The sequence below is a fragment of the Rhincodon typus genome, chromosome 15 (assembly GCF_021869965.1).
Source record: "Rhincodon typus isolate 14 chromosome 15, sRhiTyp1.1, whole genome shotgun sequence".
Lineage (NCBI taxonomy): Eukaryota > Metazoa > Chordata > Chondrichthyes > Orectolobiformes > Rhincodontidae > Rhincodon > Rhincodon typus.
The window spans coordinates 58,755,909-58,776,141 of NC_063346.1; the positions used below are offsets into that span (position 1 = coordinate 58,755,909).

Genomic DNA, 20,233 nt, shown 5'->3' on the forward strand with positions numbered 1-20,233 from the left:
ACCTGTGCATAGTGGTAATTGCTCATATTTTGCTAGTGAAAACTCCTTTTGTTGAGGATTGGTGGTTTTATCTGAATGTCACTGCTGATTTTCTTTTATTGATAGTGACCAGATGCTTCTGGCTTTCTCTGCAGTTTTTGAATCCATAGAGGCCACAGTGAAAACGGTTCGCAGGGAGAAAACTTTCATGGAGGAAGTACAGACAGGCCAGGATTGCGGCCTGCTGCTGGATAGGACATGCTTCTATGCTGAGCAAGGTGGTCAGATTTACGACGAAGGCTACCTGATAAAAGTGGACGACAGCAGTGAAGATGTAAGGGATTTTAATTTTCTGTTTCGCTTACAGCTAGACAGTGGAACCAAGTTCATCGTGGGCTAATGGACCCCTCCTGACTGGATTTATGGTATTGTACAACTCCTTTGAACAATAAAGACACCGTCCTCCATTACGACTTGAAATATGTGTAATTCCAGATTAATACGGATGTTCTCCTGGTTTCTCAAGGGGCCAGTAAGATTGCTGCATTGACTTACCCAGACCAAGCACCATAGTCCTATCCGTCCAGGTGTAGCCTTTCACAGGAGGCACTGAGCAGAATCTAAAGGTGTCCCATAGACACTGAGGTCACTTGTCGTGCCCAAATTACTATCCAGCTGATCAACTAATTTGGCATGACAATTGAATTCATGATTATGTATATTTTTTCTACTTCCCCTTTATCATGTGGCCATTGTGTGGTTCACTCAATTGCACTCACCTTCTGCATATAGCCAGTATGTGCGTGAGAGATTTGAACTCTGAATTTCAGCAGGCTTTTGAACTATACATTGCATCACAGCCCACCCACCCCTCCTTCCCAAGGGCAGCATGTGCATGGATTATTCGAAGGCAGTCGGAGTGGGAACTCTTCCTGTACCTACCCAAAATCAATCATTTTACTTTGAATTCACTAGGCATGCTTATTGGTGTTCTGAATCCAATTCACTGTCATTTTTTCCACAGAAAACTGAGTTCACAGTGAAAAACGTACAGGTACGAGGTGGCTATGTCCTCCATATTGGAACGGTTTATGGACAGCTGAAAGTAGGGGATAAAGTTCGTCTCTTCGTTGATGAGGTGATGCCCATTCATTAGATTTAAAATCTCGTAGTTTAATCTTCATTTCTCATTCAGCAGTCAGTGTGAAAGCCAAGTGAATGACTTGTGTCCCAGTTAATTGGGATGTGAATTTCATACCACTTCAATCTATGGCTGGAAATTATTTTAAAATCTTACAATTACATAGCCACAGAATTGATGCAGCATCAAAAGAAGCCATTAGGCCCATCATGTGTGCACTAGCTCTCCACATGAGCATCTCATGAAGTGCCATTTCCTTGCCTTCTCCCAAAAACCTTCACGTTCTTCCTTTACAGATAAGTCTAATTAGTATTTGACTACCATGATTGAACTTGCCTTCAACATATTGTCAGATGTATTCCAGATCTTAACCATAGGCTGTGTCAAGAGGTTTTCCCTCATTTCACCATTTCCTTCTTTTGCCAATTGCTTTGAGTCTGCGTTCTCTTCACAAAATCTTTTCCTAACTGTCCTTTCTAGACCCTTATGATACCTATTGAATCTCCTTTCAGCTTTGTCTTTTCCAAGGACAACAGCCCAAACCTCTCCAATCTATCTTTATAAGTGAAATTCCTTATTTTGGGCACCTTCCTCTTGAATCTTATCTGCACTCTTTTTTTTTCATTGCTTTCGCATCTTTCCTAAAGTGTAATGCCCAGAACAGGATACTGAAGCTGAACTAGTGCTTTAAACAAGTTCAACGTGAGAATTCTACAACTTTTGTAATTTATTTTCCATTCAGGCCAAGAGGCGATCTGTCATGAGTAATCACACTAGCACCCACATGCTGAACTTTGCTCTGCGGTCTGTGCTGGGCGAGGCTGACCAACGGGGCTCTCTGGTGGCACCGGATAGGCTGCGTTTCGATTTTACAGCAAAGGGAGCAATGAGCACTCAGCAGATCAAAAAAACTGAAGAGATCACATGCAAAATGATTCAAGAAGCTAAGGTAAAGTACTCGACGTTTATGATCCCACCAGTTCAATTAAAAAGTTAAACTTGGTGGTTTTAACTCTTTTTGTATCAGAAAACAGAGGAAGTAGAGGATGGTCAGCACATTTCATTTCGAATCGATGGCTTGTTTTTGATTCTGAACTGACTCATATTTCTTCCTTTTAAATTCATTGCTGTAAGCCAGGTACAGAATACCATGTATGCAGTTGTATTATGGAGTAACTATGTGTATGGAAAAGCAAGCTAATTAAGAAATTATAACATATATTAATATGAGACATTGTTCATTCGGACACTGAGGTTCTTTACACGTGCCTAAGCAGCATAAATTGTTACTTGTGCTTGCTGTTTTTTATAGGATATCAAGTGATACAGTGGTTAACCCACTGCCTTTTTGGCTCTGGGTCCCAGTTTCAAAAGCAGCTTAGGCTGATGAGTTGAATGAAATGATGAGCCACTATCTGGTGGCTGTAAAGGTTTTACACCAAATGTGTTTGAAAAGTACAAAACAAAGAATCGCAGATGCTGAAGATCTGAAACAAAAGCGGAAATTGCTGGAGAAACTGAGCAGGTCTGGCAGCATCTGTGGAGAGAAAGCAGAGTTAACATTTCGAGTTCAGTGACCTGAAGAAGGGTCCCTCTGCTTTCTCTCCACAGATGCTGCCAGCCCTGCTGAGTTTCTCCAGCAATTTCTGTCTTTGTGTTTGAATAATCTTGTTTGCTCTTCACAAAGCTACTATGAAATTGCCCTTTGCAGACAGAAGGGACAAGGGTGGTTGATATACAAGATACTATAGCTTGAGTGGGTTGGCTGTCAACCAAGAAGTGAAAGAGTAAGGAGAACTTTTCGTAATTACTGTATCTGATGAGGAGAGTCCATTTCTTTGAGCAGAGGGCTTCCATTTCCCACTTCTAACATCCCTCACTTTGAGGAGTACAAAGTTGTTTTGTTCTCCCACATTGAAATTTTATGAGAAATTAAATTTAAGCCATTAAATTTTTTACTTGCACTGGGATTCTCAGTAACTTCATATATATTTCCTCACAGCCAATTTATGCCAAGGATGCTGCCCTTGCTGCAGCAAAGGCTATTCAGGGTCTTCGTGCCGTATTCGATGAGACATACCCCGACCCAGTGCGAGTGGTGTCTGTGGGGATCCCGGTGGAGGATATGCTGGCTGACCCATCAGGACCAGCGGGCTCTATTACTTCAGTCGAGTTCTGCGGTGGAACGTGAGTGCAATGCCTGAAGTACAGGGTAAAAGAGGATTTCACCGGTCTAAAAAAAGTGTGTGTGTGGGGGGGGGGGGTGCGTGGTGGATCAAGGTGAAAATGTATTCAATTGAATCTTTCAAGGTCACTTGGCAGTCTACAGGGAAGCACAGACTAGCTAGAGCTGCACTATTGAAGGAGAGTAGAATTGCTGTCAGTCCACTGTCTGGGCTCACATAAAGACCAGTTGCTTATTCTTTTTGGATAAGATGTTAAACACTATCTGCCATGAAGAGTCACAGTGTCAGGTCAGCACAGAATGAGGTTATTCTGTCCATTGGGTCCATGCACTTCTTTGTAGAGTGATCTAGTGTGTCCCATTCCTGTGTTCTCTCCCTGTTGCCCTGCAGGTTTATTTCCCTCCAATGCCCATCCATTTGCCTTTTGATATCATTGATTGTCTGTGCTTCCATTAGTGGGTTGCAGGTCATTACCAATCGCTTCGTTAGAAAAGTCTTCCTCTCCATCTTCCTTCATCTCTTGCCCAAACCTTACATTTGTGTCCTTGCAAGATCAGCTTATGAGGACAGCTCCCTTGTCTACCTTCTCTAAACCTGTTATGATCTTGTACAGCTCTTTAAAAAGAAAACACCCTTTAACCTTCTTTGGTCTAAGCAGAACAATCCCAGCTTCTCCAACCTTGTCTTGTAGCTAAATTCTCTCATCCCTAGAACTACTCTGGTAAATCTCCTCTGTGCATGCTCTCAAACTCACTCGCATCTTTCCCAAAATGTGGTGACCACAGCTGGTCTGATTAACATTGTCTAATTCCGACTGCCATTTCATTTTGCACTATTTTAGTATGATCAAGGATGTGCTCCCTAGTTTCCTTGCCTTGCAATGCAAGGAGTTGTTCTGATAGGGCTGTGTCCTTTTAAAAGCCTAAACCTCTGGGAAGAAAAGAATTGGCTTCTTAAAATAGAAAATGTATTTTTTTTTTCTCTGGTTTTAGTACTTCTCTGCCTTTTCTTAGCAATTTTGGTGGCATTTGTCAACGAGCAGAACTCCTTGCTTTTGTTCCTGACTCTACCTAGCCCTCGTTCCACAAAACACTTTTGTTTGGTGCAAAGTTTTGCTTTCCCTTCCAGTGTTCCGTCACAAAATGGGTACGGCCTGGAAATTTGCTGTCCACCAGAGTCATAGATATTTCCTAATGTTTTGAACAGTGGTTCCACACTTCTTCAGAACCCATTGAAAGTGTTGTGGCTTCGTTGATTAATATTGTTGTAAATGCTGTAACGACTTAACTGAGAATGTTACGCTGATGATGGTGCCCAACTGAACTGATTTGCATGACTGACTGCTTCAAGACTGCATCTGGTTTCTTCAGAAACAGACTATAACTCTTTGCCGTAACATACTGAATTTTAACAAATGGCAGAAAAAAAAACAAGGGATTACTAATTAATTACTATGTGACTTAAACAATGCTCCTTTAAAAGCCTTCAAATACACAGACATTCATGAATAAAACAGACAAAAGACACACTTTATGACACATACAGATGGGTGGAAAAAGCGAACGATGTTTAAAGATCAGAACACGAAGATGGATTAAATATCCCTCGCAATTTCTTTTTGATTTCAGGACTGATGACGCACTGTATATATCTGTAAAGCAATGATTGTTCTTCGTGTCGATGGTTGAATCTGTGGACGTAGGACCTTTATTGTCACAATTCATTCTTTCAAGCATTCTTGATTTTTATTTTTGTCTTTTCACTCACACTGGAAGCGAGGGAGGAGAAATGTTTGGCAGCTCTGGAAATCTCCACTGCTGGGCACCTACAGATTTAATACAATTTGCTACTGAACCAATCCAAAAGCTGTTGTCAGGCAGTTTTTCCTTAACTCAAAAACTCCCGATGCTGTTCTCAGTCAGTAATATATCATTCTCCTGCTTCAACAGCAACATTGCATGGTTAAAATTGTGCACCACTTGATTTTTTTCCCATTTCACAAAACCCTGTTGGTGTTTCAGCCATGTAGCAATATCTAACTTCTATTCCAGTTTATAGTTCAAAAAGGAAAACAAAAAGTGTCAAGCTTGTGAAACCCAGACAGTTGTGACCTGCACAATTGCTGGATATTTTGACTGTAGAGCTTAGGCACAAGAGAATATGTTCTGCTGAGTTCCCTTCGTTGTGGTAATTACCTTGATTTTATTTAGACACTTACAGAACTCTCGCCATGCCGGTCCTTTTGTGATTGTATCAGAAGAAGCTATCGCTAAGGGCATCAGGAGAATAGTAGCTGTCACAGGATCTGAGGCTCAAAAGGTTGGTGGGTGTGCTTAATGAATTTTGACCCTTAGGCAGCTGGAAGCTGTGGGGGATTTGGGTCTCCTTTTGGCAGGATGACTCTTGGATTACTGTGTTTTGTTTAATCTAATTATTTAAAAGAAAATGTTTTCAGCTTCCTTAATGTTGCCAGTGCAAGCTCTACCCTTATGGTAATATGCCTAAAGGGCCATATCTTCTGATGAGTAAGTGTTCTACCCAATTTGTAAATGAGCCATGGATCAGAGTTCCCCTACATTGACTCTCTAAATTGCCTGATGCTCTCAATCGAAGGAGAGACTAGGATCTACAAACAGCTGTCTGGGTTACTGAGAAGAGAATTTGGTCTAAGTTTTTAATTCTCGTCACTGACCAATGATCCCTGCTGAAAATGGACCTTCTTGGGTGTCAGGTGATAGTGAGATTACTTTGAGCTATGATATAATGCCTGGTATGGCTGAATTCCATATTCACACTCGTTGTCTAGACTCATACATAAGGAATAGCCTTCGGGCAAAGTGCTAGTGTGCTACTGATCCTCGTGAAATTATAGCTTACGATAGTCAATCTGAGGAGAGGAAAGATAATTATTGACCTTTTCAAAATTATTCAAGGCTCGAGGTTTTCAAAAAAGCAAGCAGTCTTTATATCTGTTTTGTGTGTCAAATATCTTGCGCTGTTTCTTGTGCACTTTTAGAATTTCTCCTTAATACTGTTTCTCATGTGCTAGTTCTTTGCGTCCTATGCAATTTCATTTATATGCTCTGCATCTCATTCACAATAACTCTCAACCATGGTTGAAAGTGTGGTGTCTCTAGTACACACTCCTGCTTTTCTCTAATCCATGCTTGTTGCACCTTTTGCAGACATTCCAAGTATGCTTCTGTTTTATTCAAGTTTTCTGCTAGCTATATTAAAACCGAAAGAACTGCGGATGCTGTAAATCAGGACCAAAAACAGAAGTTGCTGGAAAAGTTAAGCAGGTCTGGCAGCATCTGTGAAGAAAAAAATCGTCACCCATTCTGAGGAAGGGTCACCGGACCCGAAACGTTAACTTTGAATTTTTTTCTTCACAGATGCTGCCAGACCTGCTGAGCTTTTCCAGCAACTTCTGTTTTTGTTTCTGCTAGCTATGTCTCTCTCATGTCCTGTCCCTCTTACATGCTCACTGTCTACTGGAGAATTTCCTTTGTGTGTTTATCACATGCACTGTTCCATGTCTTCCTCCTGCTCTCTCCCATATGTTTTAGTTATGGCTGTTGTTTGCGCATCCCAGGTTGGTGTCAAGTCATTCGAGTTATACTGATTATTCATTGGATGTACTAAGAATATTGCAGGGCTTGAATGTGACTTGAATGCCATTGTCTTCTTTAGGCACTAAGAAAGGCAGACATGCTACAGAATTTTCTTGTTCAACTAGAATCAAAGGTCCAGATCCAGACATCTCCCAATAAAGAGATCCAGAAAGAGATTGCAGATCTCACGGAGGTAAACGAGAAATATGCAAACAAGAATTCTGCATGCTCTTTAACTTAATATATTCTAAAGGTAGGTTTGAATATAGAGTTACAAATGGATTTTAAAAATTATACTTGAATGATTGAATGCTACTTTCAAGACTAGTCCTCCGAACAGGCCAGCAAGTGTGGAATCCCTGGAATTATTGGAATGGTATCATTTGAGTGAGAGGGAAATAGTGGTATCTTTATGGGCACACGGAGTTGGATGAATCTTCCTGTTTTTCTGTGCCTAATTTTGGAATATTTGTCTCACTGATGTTCCTTTTTAAATTATTTTTCTGCGACTTTGTCATGAACAACAGCATTATTTGGATAAGATCCCATTAAAGCTGACATGCATCAGTCTGCAGCTTAAACTAAACCACCAGACCAAAGAATGATGAAATTAACAAAGATTGAACTGGTTAAAATAACCCACCTATGGTCCCAAACGAGAGGGCCCTGACAATAATATGAAGTATAATGGATCATGTGGAGTGAGACAAGGATGAAAGGTGTGCGAATGACCTCTGGATGAAGGGTTATCAACACATCTAATTAGGAAAGCACTTTTACATGACAAAACGTCCAGAGGCACTTTACAGATGAGATAGGAGAGATGGTGTGACAAATATCCAAAGACCAGCCAAAGTGGTGGGTTTAAGGAGAGACTTGAAAGGGTTTGTGGGGGTAATATAGCAAGCTGGAGAAGTTGACTGAGCTCAACTGTAGAGGTAATACTGAAGGCTGTAGATTGGCAGGACAGAACACACTGTTTTGGAGGCTAAAGAGCATAGTTTCAGATTGCGAAAGTGGAATGTGACAGCTTTGTTTTTGAGGCGCTCAACTGTGATCAGTTTTGGCCCATTTATAATTTGATACAGGACACCCCTATCAGACAACGCTTACTTTTTTTACCTCTGACTGGAGGAAAAGCCAGAACTGAAGCTAATGAGTCAAATATTTTAAAATTAATGAGGCATAAATCAAATTTTGCTTTAGGTTCTTGAGTGGCTCAGTGAGTAAATGGAGGAGAGCACTGAGCCATGTAAACACAAGATTGGTCAGGCTGCTAACGATGGCCTCTGCTCCCCTTAGCTGTACAGGAGAGGGAATAGCAGCACTTGGAAAAGTGTGTGTCTTTGAGAACAAGGCAGGATTCTCCTGTGACGCCATTTCCTGTGAATAGTCTGTTACAATAACATGAAGAATTTCTACTGGGTACAATGGAGGGGTGGTTTCTAGAGTCTATAACTGTCGTCCATTAGCCCAAAAATAGTTCAGATAATTGGTGAAGGTTCTCTTAAAGAGCATATTGGAATGGCTCTGCCAACAAGAAGTCGCATTTACACAGCATGTTTTAATGTAGAAGAAACTATTCTGAGCCACTTAGCAAAAGTGCTCTGGGTTTTAAAGAAACACTTCTGAAACCAAGCCAAAGGAAGATAAATCGGGTCAGAGAAATAAAACCTTGTTCGAAGAGATATATTTTAAGGACTATCTTTAAAGAAGGACAGTGGTGGAGATGTTTACAGAGAGAATGAGGGTCAAGGAAGCTGAAAACAGCTGGTGAACGTGGAGAGTCAAAAGCAGAGCTATACAACAGCCCAAAATTGGAGGAGTGCTGCGATCTCAAAGACATGGAGAGGGGAAGACCATGGAGGTAACCAGTAGAATGATTCGAGGGTCCTTTAGAATAGCACATAATTGCATTGGGATTTTCCCTTGTTTCTGTTTAATTTTAGATGATTAGTGCTGCAGTCATTCCACAGTGGCAAAAAGATGAGCTGAGGGACAAGCTGAAATCACTAAAGAAGATTATGGATGATCTGGACAGAGCCAGTAAAGCTGACTTGCTGAAGAAGGTGAGTAATCAAATCCATGATGGTGTATGAGTTAATTCCTCTCTGAATAGTATTTACTGCATCACTCCTAAGATCTTTATGGAGGATGAGAAATGATACTGAATGTTCTCTTTAAGGAAACTCTGATGTTCTCTTCATAAATTCTTACTGGATGAACTATCATGGAAAGCCATTAGATGAAGGATAGTACAGGAGTCAACCTTTAGCGGTTTTGCAGTTACGTGAAGCATTATAAACACTTGCCTCCTATCTCGGCCATGCCACTTTCTGAGAATGACTGTTTCTGTCTGTTCAAGTGGAATCCCAATTAATGCTCACCACCTGCTTATTATTAAACATGATTAATATGCAATTCACAGAATTGTCACGGGGTACAGAGAAGGGCAGTTGGCCATTGTATTTGCACCAGTTTTTAGTGCCATCCTTCTGCAGCCGTCTCTAATTCTGCACATTGTTTATAATCAAATAACAATCTAATGTCCTCTCGAATGCCACCATTAAACCTGCGTCTACTGCACTTCTCCTCTCAGTTTATTGCTTCAAAGTTCTGTATCATGCAACCTCCGAAATTGTCCCCTGCACTCCAAGATTTAGATCATTACTATGAATCAAGAAAAGCAAGGGCCCCCATACCAAATCCCTGGGGAAATCCACAACAAATCTTACTTCAGCCTGAAAGATCTCCATTGCTTTCTGTTTCCTGTCACTTAGACAACTTTTTATCTACGTTGCTACTGTCCCCTACATTCCATGAGCTGTAACTTTGCGCAAAGGTCTGATATGTGGCACTGTATCAAATGCTTTTTGAAAGTTCACACACCACATCACAGCATTACCCTCATAAAACCTCTGTGTTACTTCTTCAAAGAACTCTAGCAAGCTAGTTAGACATGATTTTCCATTAAGAAATCCATGCTGGTTCTCCCTAGCTAACATTTGTCCATGTGGCTATTAATTTGGTCCCGAACTTTTGTTTCTGAAGTTTCCTCCCGACTGAGCTTAAACTGACAGGTTTGTAATTTCTGAACTTTTCGTTGTATCTTTTTTATGCCAGGATGTGCTATTTGTAATTCTTAGTCATCTGGCACCAACACCAATTCCCGAACCGCACCACCCCACCCGAAAGATTGTGGCCAGTACCTTTGTAATTTTCACTAACCTTTCCTTCAGTATCATTGGATGCATCGGAACTGGTCCACGTACCTTGTCAACACTTTAATTACCAGCAGCTTATCAAATACCACCTTATTATCAATTTTAGGTAAGGTGTAGAGCTGGATGAACACAGCAGGCCAAGCAGCATCAGAGGAGTAGGAAAGCTGATGTTTCGGGTCTAGACCCTTCTTCAGAAATTATCAATTTTGAACGCTTCTAGTGACTTGAGTTTCCTCTATCACCATGACCTGGGTAACATCTGCTTTGGTAAAAAGACATGTATAATATTCATTTAATACCTCAGTCATGCACCCCACCTCCATGTGTAAATTTTCTTTGATTTTTGATTTGGTCTTTATGATAGGTCTTGTTCCTCCTTTGACCATTGTTTTCATTATTTATGTGCCTGTGGAAGACTTTGGAATTCTGTTTTATGTTAGCTGCCAGTTTCTTTTCATTTGCCTTCTTATTGGCTTTTTAACACTGGGCTTTGCTCAGCATTATTCACTTAGTGTATGTAAAGTACCCCAGTGTTATACACTGATAAACCTGTCCCCACCAGTAGTGTACCCCAGTGTTATACAGAGACGGACCTGTCCCCACCAGTACTGGGCCCCAGTGTTATACAGAGATGGACCTGTCCCCAGTGTTAGACAGTGACAGAATTATCTACACCAGGATTGGGCCCCAGTGTTATAACAAAGTACTGATAACAAAGATGCTATTCGATTATCTGTTTATCTTGGTTCCATCTGGATAGGGCATTCTCGATGATTCCGCACAGAGTTTCATGGATCTTGGAGGGTTACAGGACTGGAGCAGACCATGAATTGATTTCAAAACAAGGATGAGCATTTTAAAATGAAATTGTTGCCTCACTGGAAACCAATATCATGCAGGGAAGCTGGGTGAATGGGAGTTGGTGAGTGTTAGGAAGCGGGCAGAAGAGTTTTGTATGAACTCAAGTTTATTTCATGCATCTGTGGTATTGAGGCAGGGTAAGGTCAGAAAGAAGTGGAAATAGGTGGTGTAAGTCACTCTGAGATAGCAAGAACTGCAGATGCTGGAGTCAGAGTCAACACAGTGTGGAGCTGGAGGAACACAGCAGGTCAGGTAGCATCAGAGGAGCAGGAAAGTCGGCGTTTCAGGTCGGGATCCTTCATCAGAACTTCATCTGTTGACTTTGCTGTTCCTCTGATGCTGCCTGACTGGCTGTGTTCCTCCAGCTCCACACTGTGTTGACCAGGTGATGTAAGTGATGACACAAGTATGTGAAGTATGGCAGAAGTATTAAGACCGGTTTATAAATTTCCTTTTGGTTCATCTCCCTTTCATTCTCCAAAGAGCCTGGTTTTTAACATCTGTGTCTTTGTATTTGCCTGAATCATCTTCCTACGATGAAGAAGTGCAATAATCAGATCATACAAACAAGTGACTTGAGCAGGAGTAGGCCATTCAGCCTTTCAAGTCTGCTGTGCCATTCAGCAAGGTCATGGCTGATCTAATTGAACCTCAAAACCTCATTCCCGCCTACCCCAATAACCTTACATTCCCTTAACAAATCAGGATGACAGAATTGTTATGATGCAAAAGTATCAGGTCTGTACTGGCACTCTGAGCTTTTTAACTCAGTGCCACCCCTTCCCTGTGACCCTGCCCTCTTGAAAACTACACTTGAACCTGCCCCACAACACTGAGGCAGTGTGTTCCAGATCCTAACTACTCACCGAGTGAAAATGTTTTTTCTCAACTTTCATTTATTTCTTTTGCAAAACCTTTGAAATCTGTGCCCTGTCTTTCTTCACCCAATTATGAATGGATACAGTTTCTCCCCATCTTCTCTATCCAGGCCCTTCATGATTTTGAACATCATGCTGTTTGGTTCTTGACCTATTTAGGAGTGGGAAGAGTTTCTCCCTAACCGTTCTGTCCCAACACCTCACGATTTTGAAAACTTCTATCAGATCTCTTTAGCCTTCTCTCCAGTTAGAAACAGCCCCAACCTCTCCAATATTTCCTCATCCCTGAGGTCAAACACCTGGAACCATTCTCGTAAATCTCTTCTGCACGCTCCCTCACGTACTCACATTCTTCCTATAATGTGGCACCCAGAACCATACACCATACTCCAGCTGAGGTCTAACATAACCACCCCTGCCTTAAACATATTCAAGGGCTCTGTTTCCACCCTCTTCTCAGGAAGACTCTTGATCCTCCGTTTTAAATGGGCGACCTCTGATTTTTAAACAGTGATCCTTATTTCAAGATCAACCTCTCCACATCCACCCTGTCAAACCCCCTCAGGATCTTGTATGTTTCAATCAAGTTACCTTTTATTCTTCTAGTGGATACATACTTAGTCTGTCCAACCTTTCCACATGAGACAACCCACTCTTTCCACTTATTAGTCAAGTTAACCTTCTTGGAACTGTTTCCATGGCATTAACATCCTTCCTTTGATAAGGTGAGTACTCTAGACCACATCTAGTGTACCCTGTTTCTCTGAAGCGTAATCTTCCTACTTTTATAGTTAATTTCTCGAGATAAATAATCACGTTCTGTTAGCCTACCTAATTACTTGCATGTTAACCTGCTGCAATTCATGCACGAGGACACAAAGATTCCTTTGCACCTGAGCTCTGCAATCTCTCGCCATTTAGACAGTATGTTTTCAGTTGTCATTATTTGTGATGGTTCATTACTTTGACAGGTACGGGAGAAGACGAAGCAGTTCATAGATACTAATCCAAACCAACCACTGGTTGTCATGGAAATGGAAGCAGGGGCACCAGCCAAGGTGAGGAAAGCATTCTGAACAGTATCTGCAGTGGTATTTAAGTGCTGCTTGATTTAAGAATGAATAATAGTTAGTCTGACCTCTGTATTGTGCTGTTCACAACAGGCGCTGAATGAAGCTCTGAAGCTGTTTAAGACACACTCCCCCCAGACAGCAGCAATGCTGTTTGCTGTGGACATTGATGCAGGAATGATCACATGCTTATGTCAAGTGCCCCAGGTAAAGACAGTTATTTGAATGCTGCAAATTCATGCCCACAGGGACTTGTTTAAAGGGACTGATTGGATCTAATTCTGCTAGTTTTCTTCAAAAAGTTGGATCAGACAATTTCAGTTAATCAAAGTTACAATGTGCCGTTAAGAATTTACGTTCTGTTAAGAGTTTCAAGACTGAACACAATAAAACATTTAAAGCTGGTACACAAGAGTATTACCAGATTAAGGTTTATACAGAGATATTAGGACAGGTAACCATGGGCTTGGTCAGAAATATCATAAGATGTAGGAGCAGAAGTAGGCCATTCGGCCCATTGATTCTGTCAGCCATTGAAATCCACTATCCTGCTTTTTCCCCATAAACCTTAATTCTCTTACTGATTAAAAGTCTGTCTTAGCCTTGAATATACTTAATGACCCAACCTCAAAAGCTGTTTGTGGTAAAGAATTCCTCAGACTGACTACTCTCTGAGAGAAAAAAAATCCTCCTCATCTCTGCCTTAAATGGATCACCCCTTTTTTCTGAGATTGTCTCCTTTGGTCCCAGAAGGGGAAACGACCTCCATATCTACCCTGTCAAGTCCTCTTAGAATCTTAGGTTTCAGTAAGATCACCTCTCATTGTTCTAAACTCCAATGAGTACAAACCCAAACTACTCAACCTCTCCTCATATACCTAATATCAGCCTAGTGAATCTTCTCTGGACTGCCTCCAATGTCAATCTATCTTTCCTTGGATGAGGGGACCAAAACTGCTCACAGTTTCCTTTTATACTTCGTTCCTCTTGAACTACGGGTCAGCATTCTATTTGCTTTCTCTATTTCGTTCCAAACCTGGATGCTAGCTTTTGTGGCTTATGCACGAGAACCCTCAAATCCCTTTGCAATGTACCTTTCTGCAGCCTTTCTCCATTTAAGTAATATTCAGTTTGTTCCAGTGTGCATAACCTTGCGTTTCCCCTCATTATATTCCGTCTGACAAATCTTTTGCCCACTCACTTAATCTGTCTATATTTTCTGTAAACTCATGTATCATCCTCAGTATTTGCTTTCCCAACTATTTTTGTGTCGTCTGCAAACTTGGGCAATAGTACATTCTATTCTGTCATCCAAGTCATTAACATATATTGTAAATAATTGTGGCCCCAGCAGTGAAACCTTTGGCAGCCCACTAGTTACAGGTTAACATCTCAAAATTGCCCCTTAGCTACAACTGTTTGTCTTCTGTGAGTTAGCCAGTCATGTATCAATGCTATTACACTACCCACAACACCATGGGCTCTTATCAAGCAGCTCTATGTGAAGCTCATTATTGAGTGCCTTTTGGAAACCCAAACATGTTATATCTATTGGTTCCCCTTTAACTACCCTACTTGTTAACCTCTTCACAGAATTCTAGTAGAGTTGCCAGTGGTGATTTCCTCTTCCTGATGCCCTGCTGACTCTACTTGATAGATTCTAACATTTTCCTGGTCACAGACATTAATCTAACTAGCTTAAAGTTACTTTTTTTTTTGTCTCCCTTTTTAAACAATGTTGTCACTTTCCAATCCTCTGGGACTTTTCCAGAATTGAAAGATTCTTAGAAGATTACTACCAAGGCATCTACTATCTCTGATTACTTCCCTCAAATCTTAGGGTGCAACCCAAAGGATTTATTGGCTTCCATCACATGTTTTCCCAAGTATTTTTTTTCTCTCATGATGGTTATTGTTGTTTTATTCTTCCCCCAGCCCTTGAACATTTAATAATTGAAGACGTTAGTGTTAAGAAGAGAAACGCTGAGAGGTTTAGGGCAAGCATTGCAGTGTTATAGCAGATGAAGGCATGACTTCCAGTGGTGGAAGTGACAAACAATAGGGAGGCCAGGATTGGAGGAAAGAGACGAACTTGGTTCAGTGTCTAGGTGTTTGAGAGCAATGATTCATTGTTTGATAATATTGTTAATCTCCACTTGAAGGCTGTGGCAGTAATGATTCTGTACCTTCTGTGCCCCTTGATACTTCATCGCAGGAGTTACTCCTCATCCTTTAGTGAGTTTCAGTAGACTGATCCACCACGAGGTGTGTAACGTTCAAGCCCAGTCTAGTCATCATCTGCCCTGCACCCTTTCTCTGTACGTGACCCAACAGGGTCCAGTGATCAGCAGTCAAAGACAGAGTTTTACCTTTGTTGATCATAAGGAGCTGATTTCAGTTGTTGCATCCCAGCTACGTGTTTCCTGAGACCCTAGTAATATAGGACTTAGGAGTTGGTGTAGATCTTTCAGGCTTTCTGTGCCATTCAGTGGCTGTTAGGTATTGAACCTGTGATCTGTAAGTCTCAGTCTCTCACTGCCACTTTTACAGTCAGGCCAGTGGGGGAGGCATAGCCTCAAAGTCCAAACATTGTACGTTGTGGAAAGCCCATCTTAAAAGCAGCAGGGTTACTGAGTTTTCATTTTGCACTATTTCTCCCTTTTTCATTACTAACCTTTTCAGGAGGTGGTAAGCAGGGGCCTGAAAGCCAGTGACTGGGTCAACCATATCTTGGATCTGCTGGACGGAAGAGGAGGAGGAAAGGACATGTCAGCCCAGGCCACTGGGAAAAACGTCACCAGCCTCGACAAGGCACTGAAGCTGGCAACCGAGTTCGCTGAGCTGAAAATAGGAGACCTCAAAAACTAGTCACAAATGTTGCAGTTAACATCACTTGAAAGACCGTCCATGCGGCCGGGGCTCTTCTGCTGCAGGGGTTTAGGGCCACTACTGCCGAGAGGTGTGGGTGTTGAGGGAGGTGCATTGTCACATTCTCCTCCAAGAAATCCTGCCTGTTAATGTTAAAACCGTGAACTTCTGTTTCACTAAGTCAATAGAACAGCTTAGTAATCGATCATCTCTGTAAAATCTTCAAACTGTTGCAATAAGGGACTGGCTGTGAGAAAATCTGTGTTAGCCTATTTAAAATGGCTCTAATTCATTAAAAGGATTTGCACCCATAAGCTTAAAGTAATACTGGTGTTGTACTGGTTACAGATTTGGAGTATGCTATTTATTTTCAGATTCAGATCACCTGTCTCTTGTTTGCTGCCTCATGATGATGCTGTCATTACCTAGTCATATGTAACCATTGTTCAAGACAATGTAAACAATAAAAACTCTTCATTATGTGAACGAGATATTGCAATCATGCTTTTGACTCTACATTGGACTTCTGTAATCTTCTAAGCTGTAGATTGATTCAGATCCTGGTGAAACACAACCAATTAGAAGTTGATTTATTCAATGTTATGTGTGAACATAAATACTAACACTTATTGTAAATCCTACCCCTTTTCAACTTTATTCACTAACTCTCCTTCAAATATTAAAAAAAAAACAAAGATTCACACTATCCCTGTTGGAGGTTGATTTTTACTTCATTGACCAGTTCTTCCTCCAGACCTGGTCAGACTGGTCCACAGGGGTCTAACCACTTTAAAATCAGAATAATGGAAATATGCAGCAGTTTACAAAGCATGTATGGAGAGAGAAACTGTTAATGTTTCACATTACACACAGCAGATGATCATCATTCCTTTGACTTTCTACTTGATTTGCTCAGTACTTCCAGCATTTTTTGTGTTATTATTTTCAGATTTACTTCTGCAGAAATGATTTCTGTTGTCTAACACTGAAGTCATACATAAGTGGTACCATTTTATGAACTATTTTGTTTGACACATCTCCCAGTATTTCCGTTCAGTGGATTTAACCCCAAGCGAGCAAAACGTGACAGTAGCATTTTAATACAAATGATTCCAGTGGTTCATTGGACGAAGTTTTGAATTCCAACACATGATAGTCATTCAGTTAATATCCAGTTCACTCTTTACTGTTTCTACCTGTGATCCAATGTTCTGCCATTGGTATGACTAGCAACACAGCAATGGCAACACTCTGATGTTGTGGTTCATGTTGGAACCAATAATGTAGACAAGGAAAGAGTTGAGGTCCTATCAAAGATATCCTGGAGTTAGGAGATTAAAGAATAAGACCTCAATGGTGGTAATCTGTATTACATTTAGTACTGCAGAGAGGTGAGACAGGCTAACTTGTGGATGGTGAAATTGGGCTGGAGGCAAGGCTTCAGAATTTGGGGTGTTGGGGCCACAGGAGTGTCAACCTTGATTCTGATGTTTCACCCAATATTGGATATAATAGTAAATGGAGAGGAGGGTTACTGAAACCTTCAGGATGCCACAGACAGGTGAAATGAGCAGACACTGGGAAGATGAAATTTTAATCCTCCCAGTGTGAGCCTGAGCAGACAACTCTTTGAAGTGGACAGGAATATTCTAAAAACCTGCTTTTGAAAAAAAAAACATAAAATCCTTGGTGGTGTCCTTTGGTACTTCACAAATTGATGGAGGACTCCCTGAGAACAGATTGTAAGCTTATCCCTGCTGGTTCTAGACTCTTCATGATAGAAAATATTTTTTCTGCATGTATTTATATTAACAAATTGTCCCTCAGTAGCATCATCCTTTAATTAGACAAAGGGAGGAAATTCTCTGAATGGGAGGCAAAGGTGAAAAGCAATTGCAAATGTTGGTTTGAGTAAATCCAGGGAATTATTTGTGGAGAAGAACAGGAATTTGATTTCCAGATATTGGGGTACGAGGAACAAATTGTTGAGGATTTGTGATGAGAAAGTTGGAACTGAAACAGACAATGTTGTGGAGAAGAAATCAGGGATCTTGTTATGAAGGGGATTGAAGCTTAACTCTGGATCAAGCACAATGCTGAAATTATTCTCAAACTGGAGGAGATGAATGGAATCGGTGGCAAAAGTTACTAAACGTTTGGCAAGAACTAAAAGAGGACACCACTCTTCCAACATTGGGAGAAATTCCTGAGTTGTACATGACCTTACATTGGCAGGCCATTTGACAGCACCAAGATGGTAGAAAAGAGAGAACCGATAGGTTGAATCTTGGACCCTCTTCCTCCTCATCACTCATACTCATGGATGATGCCAATAAAAAGATGACATGTAAATGAAGAAAAGGGTGCATCCCAAAGGAGACGTCATGGTATACAGTAGAGGTTAAAGGTAAAGTTGCTATAGTCCTACCAGGCCATAGGACTGCTCAATTGTTGGTGTTTTAAGCTAAGGGTCACCATGCCTGAGGCGTGTGGAATGGTTGAGAAGGGGTCCTTTGTAGTAACCTCAGCCAGCATAGGATTGAACCCACACTGTTGGTATCGCTCTATCACAAACCAGCCGTCCAGCCCAAGTGAGATTAATAACCAGATAACTTCAGCGTCACACAGTGGTTAGCATTGCTGGCTCACAGCGGCAGACCCATGGGTTCGATTCCAGCCTTGGGTGACTGCCTGTATGCAGTTTGCATGTTCTTCCCATGTTTAATAACCAGCTAATCTGTTTTAGTGATTCATATTGACCGGGACGTTGGGCATCATTTCCCCTACTCTTGCTTCTGCATTTCCTACTGGCACCTTAAAGAACAAATAGCTCTGAAGGGCCAGTGTTAAATTAAGTGTTCAAATCTCAGGATTACAGCTTGATACATAGAACATAGAACATAGAACATTACAGCGCAGTACAGGCCCTTCGGCCCTCGATGTTGCGCTGACCTGTGAAACTAATCTGAAGCCCATCTAACCTAAACTATTCCATTATCATCCATATGTTTATCCAATGACCATTTAAATGCCCTTAAAGTGGGCGAGTCTACTATTTTTGCAGGCAGGGCATTCCACGCCCTTACTACTCTCTGAGTAAAGAACCTACCTCTGACATCTGTCCTATATCTATCACCCCTCAATTTAAAGCTATGTCCCCTCGTGCTAGCCATCACCATCCGAGGAAAAAGGCTCCCACTGTCCACCCTATCTAATCCTCTGATCATCTTGTATGTCTCTATCAAGTCACCTCTTAACCTTCTTCTCTCTAACGAAAACAGCCTCAAAACCCTCAGCCTTTCCTCATAAGACCTTCCCTCCATACCAGGCAACATCCTGGTAAATCTCCTCTGCACCCTTTCCAATGCTTCCACATCCTTCCTATAATGCGGTGACCAGAACTGTACGCAATACTCCAAGTGCGGCCGCACCAGAGTTTTGTACAGCTGCAACATGACCTCATGGCTCCGAAACTCAATCCCTCTACCAATAAAACCTAACATACTGTACGCCTTCTTAACAACGCTATCAACCTGGGTGACAACTTTCAGTGATCTATGCACATGGACACCGAGATCTTTCTGCTCATCCACACTACCAAGAATCTTACCATTAGCCCAGTACTCTGTATTCCTGTTACTCCTTCCAAAGTGAATCACCTCACACTTTTCCGCATTAAACTCCATTTGCCACCTCTCAGCCCAGCTCTGCAGCTTATCTATGTCCCTCTGTAACCTACAACATCCTTCTGCACTATCCACAACTCCACCGACTTTGGTGTCATCCGCAAATTTACTAACCCATCCTTCTACGCCCTCATCCAGGTCATTTATAAAAATGACAAACAGCAGTGGCCCCAAAACAGATCCTTGAGGTACACCACTAGTAACGGAACTCCAGGATGAACATTTCCCATCAACCACCACCCTCTGTCTTCTTACAGCTAGCCAATTTCTGATCCAAACCGCTAAATCACCCTCAATCCCATGCCTCCGTATTTTCTGCAATAGCCTACCATGGGGAACCTTATCAAATGCTTTACTGAAATCCAAATACACCACATCAACCGCTTTACCCTCATCCACCTGTTTGGTCACCTTCTCGAAGAACTCAATAAGGTTTGTGAGGCACGACCTACCCTTCACAAAACCGTGTTGACTATCCCTAATCAAATTATTCCTTTCTAGATGATTATAAATCCTATCTCTTATAATCCTTTCCAACACTCTACCCACAACCGAAGTAAGGCTCACTGGTCTATAATTACCAGGGTTGTCTCTACTCCCCTTCTTGAACAAGGGGACAACATTTGCTAGTCTCCAGTCTTCTGGCACTATTCCTGAAGACAATGACGACATAAAGATCAAAGCCAAAGGCTCTGCAATCTCCTCTAGCTTCCCAGAGAATCCTAG

General features: G+C 41.5%; 1 protein-coding gene across 2 annotated transcripts in view; it reads left to right on the top strand.

Moving 5' to 3' along the window:
• aars1 (alanyl-tRNA synthetase 1) overlaps positions 1–16,310 on the top strand; it is a 46,105-nt gene extending 29,795 nt beyond the window's left edge. For both annotated transcript variants that reach the window (XM_020513784.2, XM_048605666.1), the window contains 10 exons: positions 135–313; positions 1,004–1,117; positions 1,863–2,069; positions 3,123–3,307; positions 5,517–5,625; positions 7,000–7,113; positions 8,870–8,989; positions 12,855–12,941; positions 13,047–13,160; positions 15,636–16,310. In XM_020513784.2, coding sequence (XP_020369373.1) covers positions 135–313; positions 1,004–1,117; positions 1,863–2,069; positions 3,123–3,307; positions 5,517–5,625; positions 7,000–7,113; positions 8,870–8,989; positions 12,855–12,941; positions 13,047–13,160; positions 15,636–15,821 — 1,415 coding nt within the window. In that variant the 3' untranslated portion in view covers positions 15,822–16,310. The remainder of the gene's footprint in view (positions 1–134; positions 314–1,003; positions 1,118–1,862; positions 2,070–3,122; positions 3,308–5,516; positions 5,626–6,999; positions 7,114–8,869; positions 8,990–12,854; positions 12,942–13,046; positions 13,161–15,635) is intronic.
• The last annotated feature ends 3,923 nt before the right edge of the window (positions 16,311–20,233 follow it).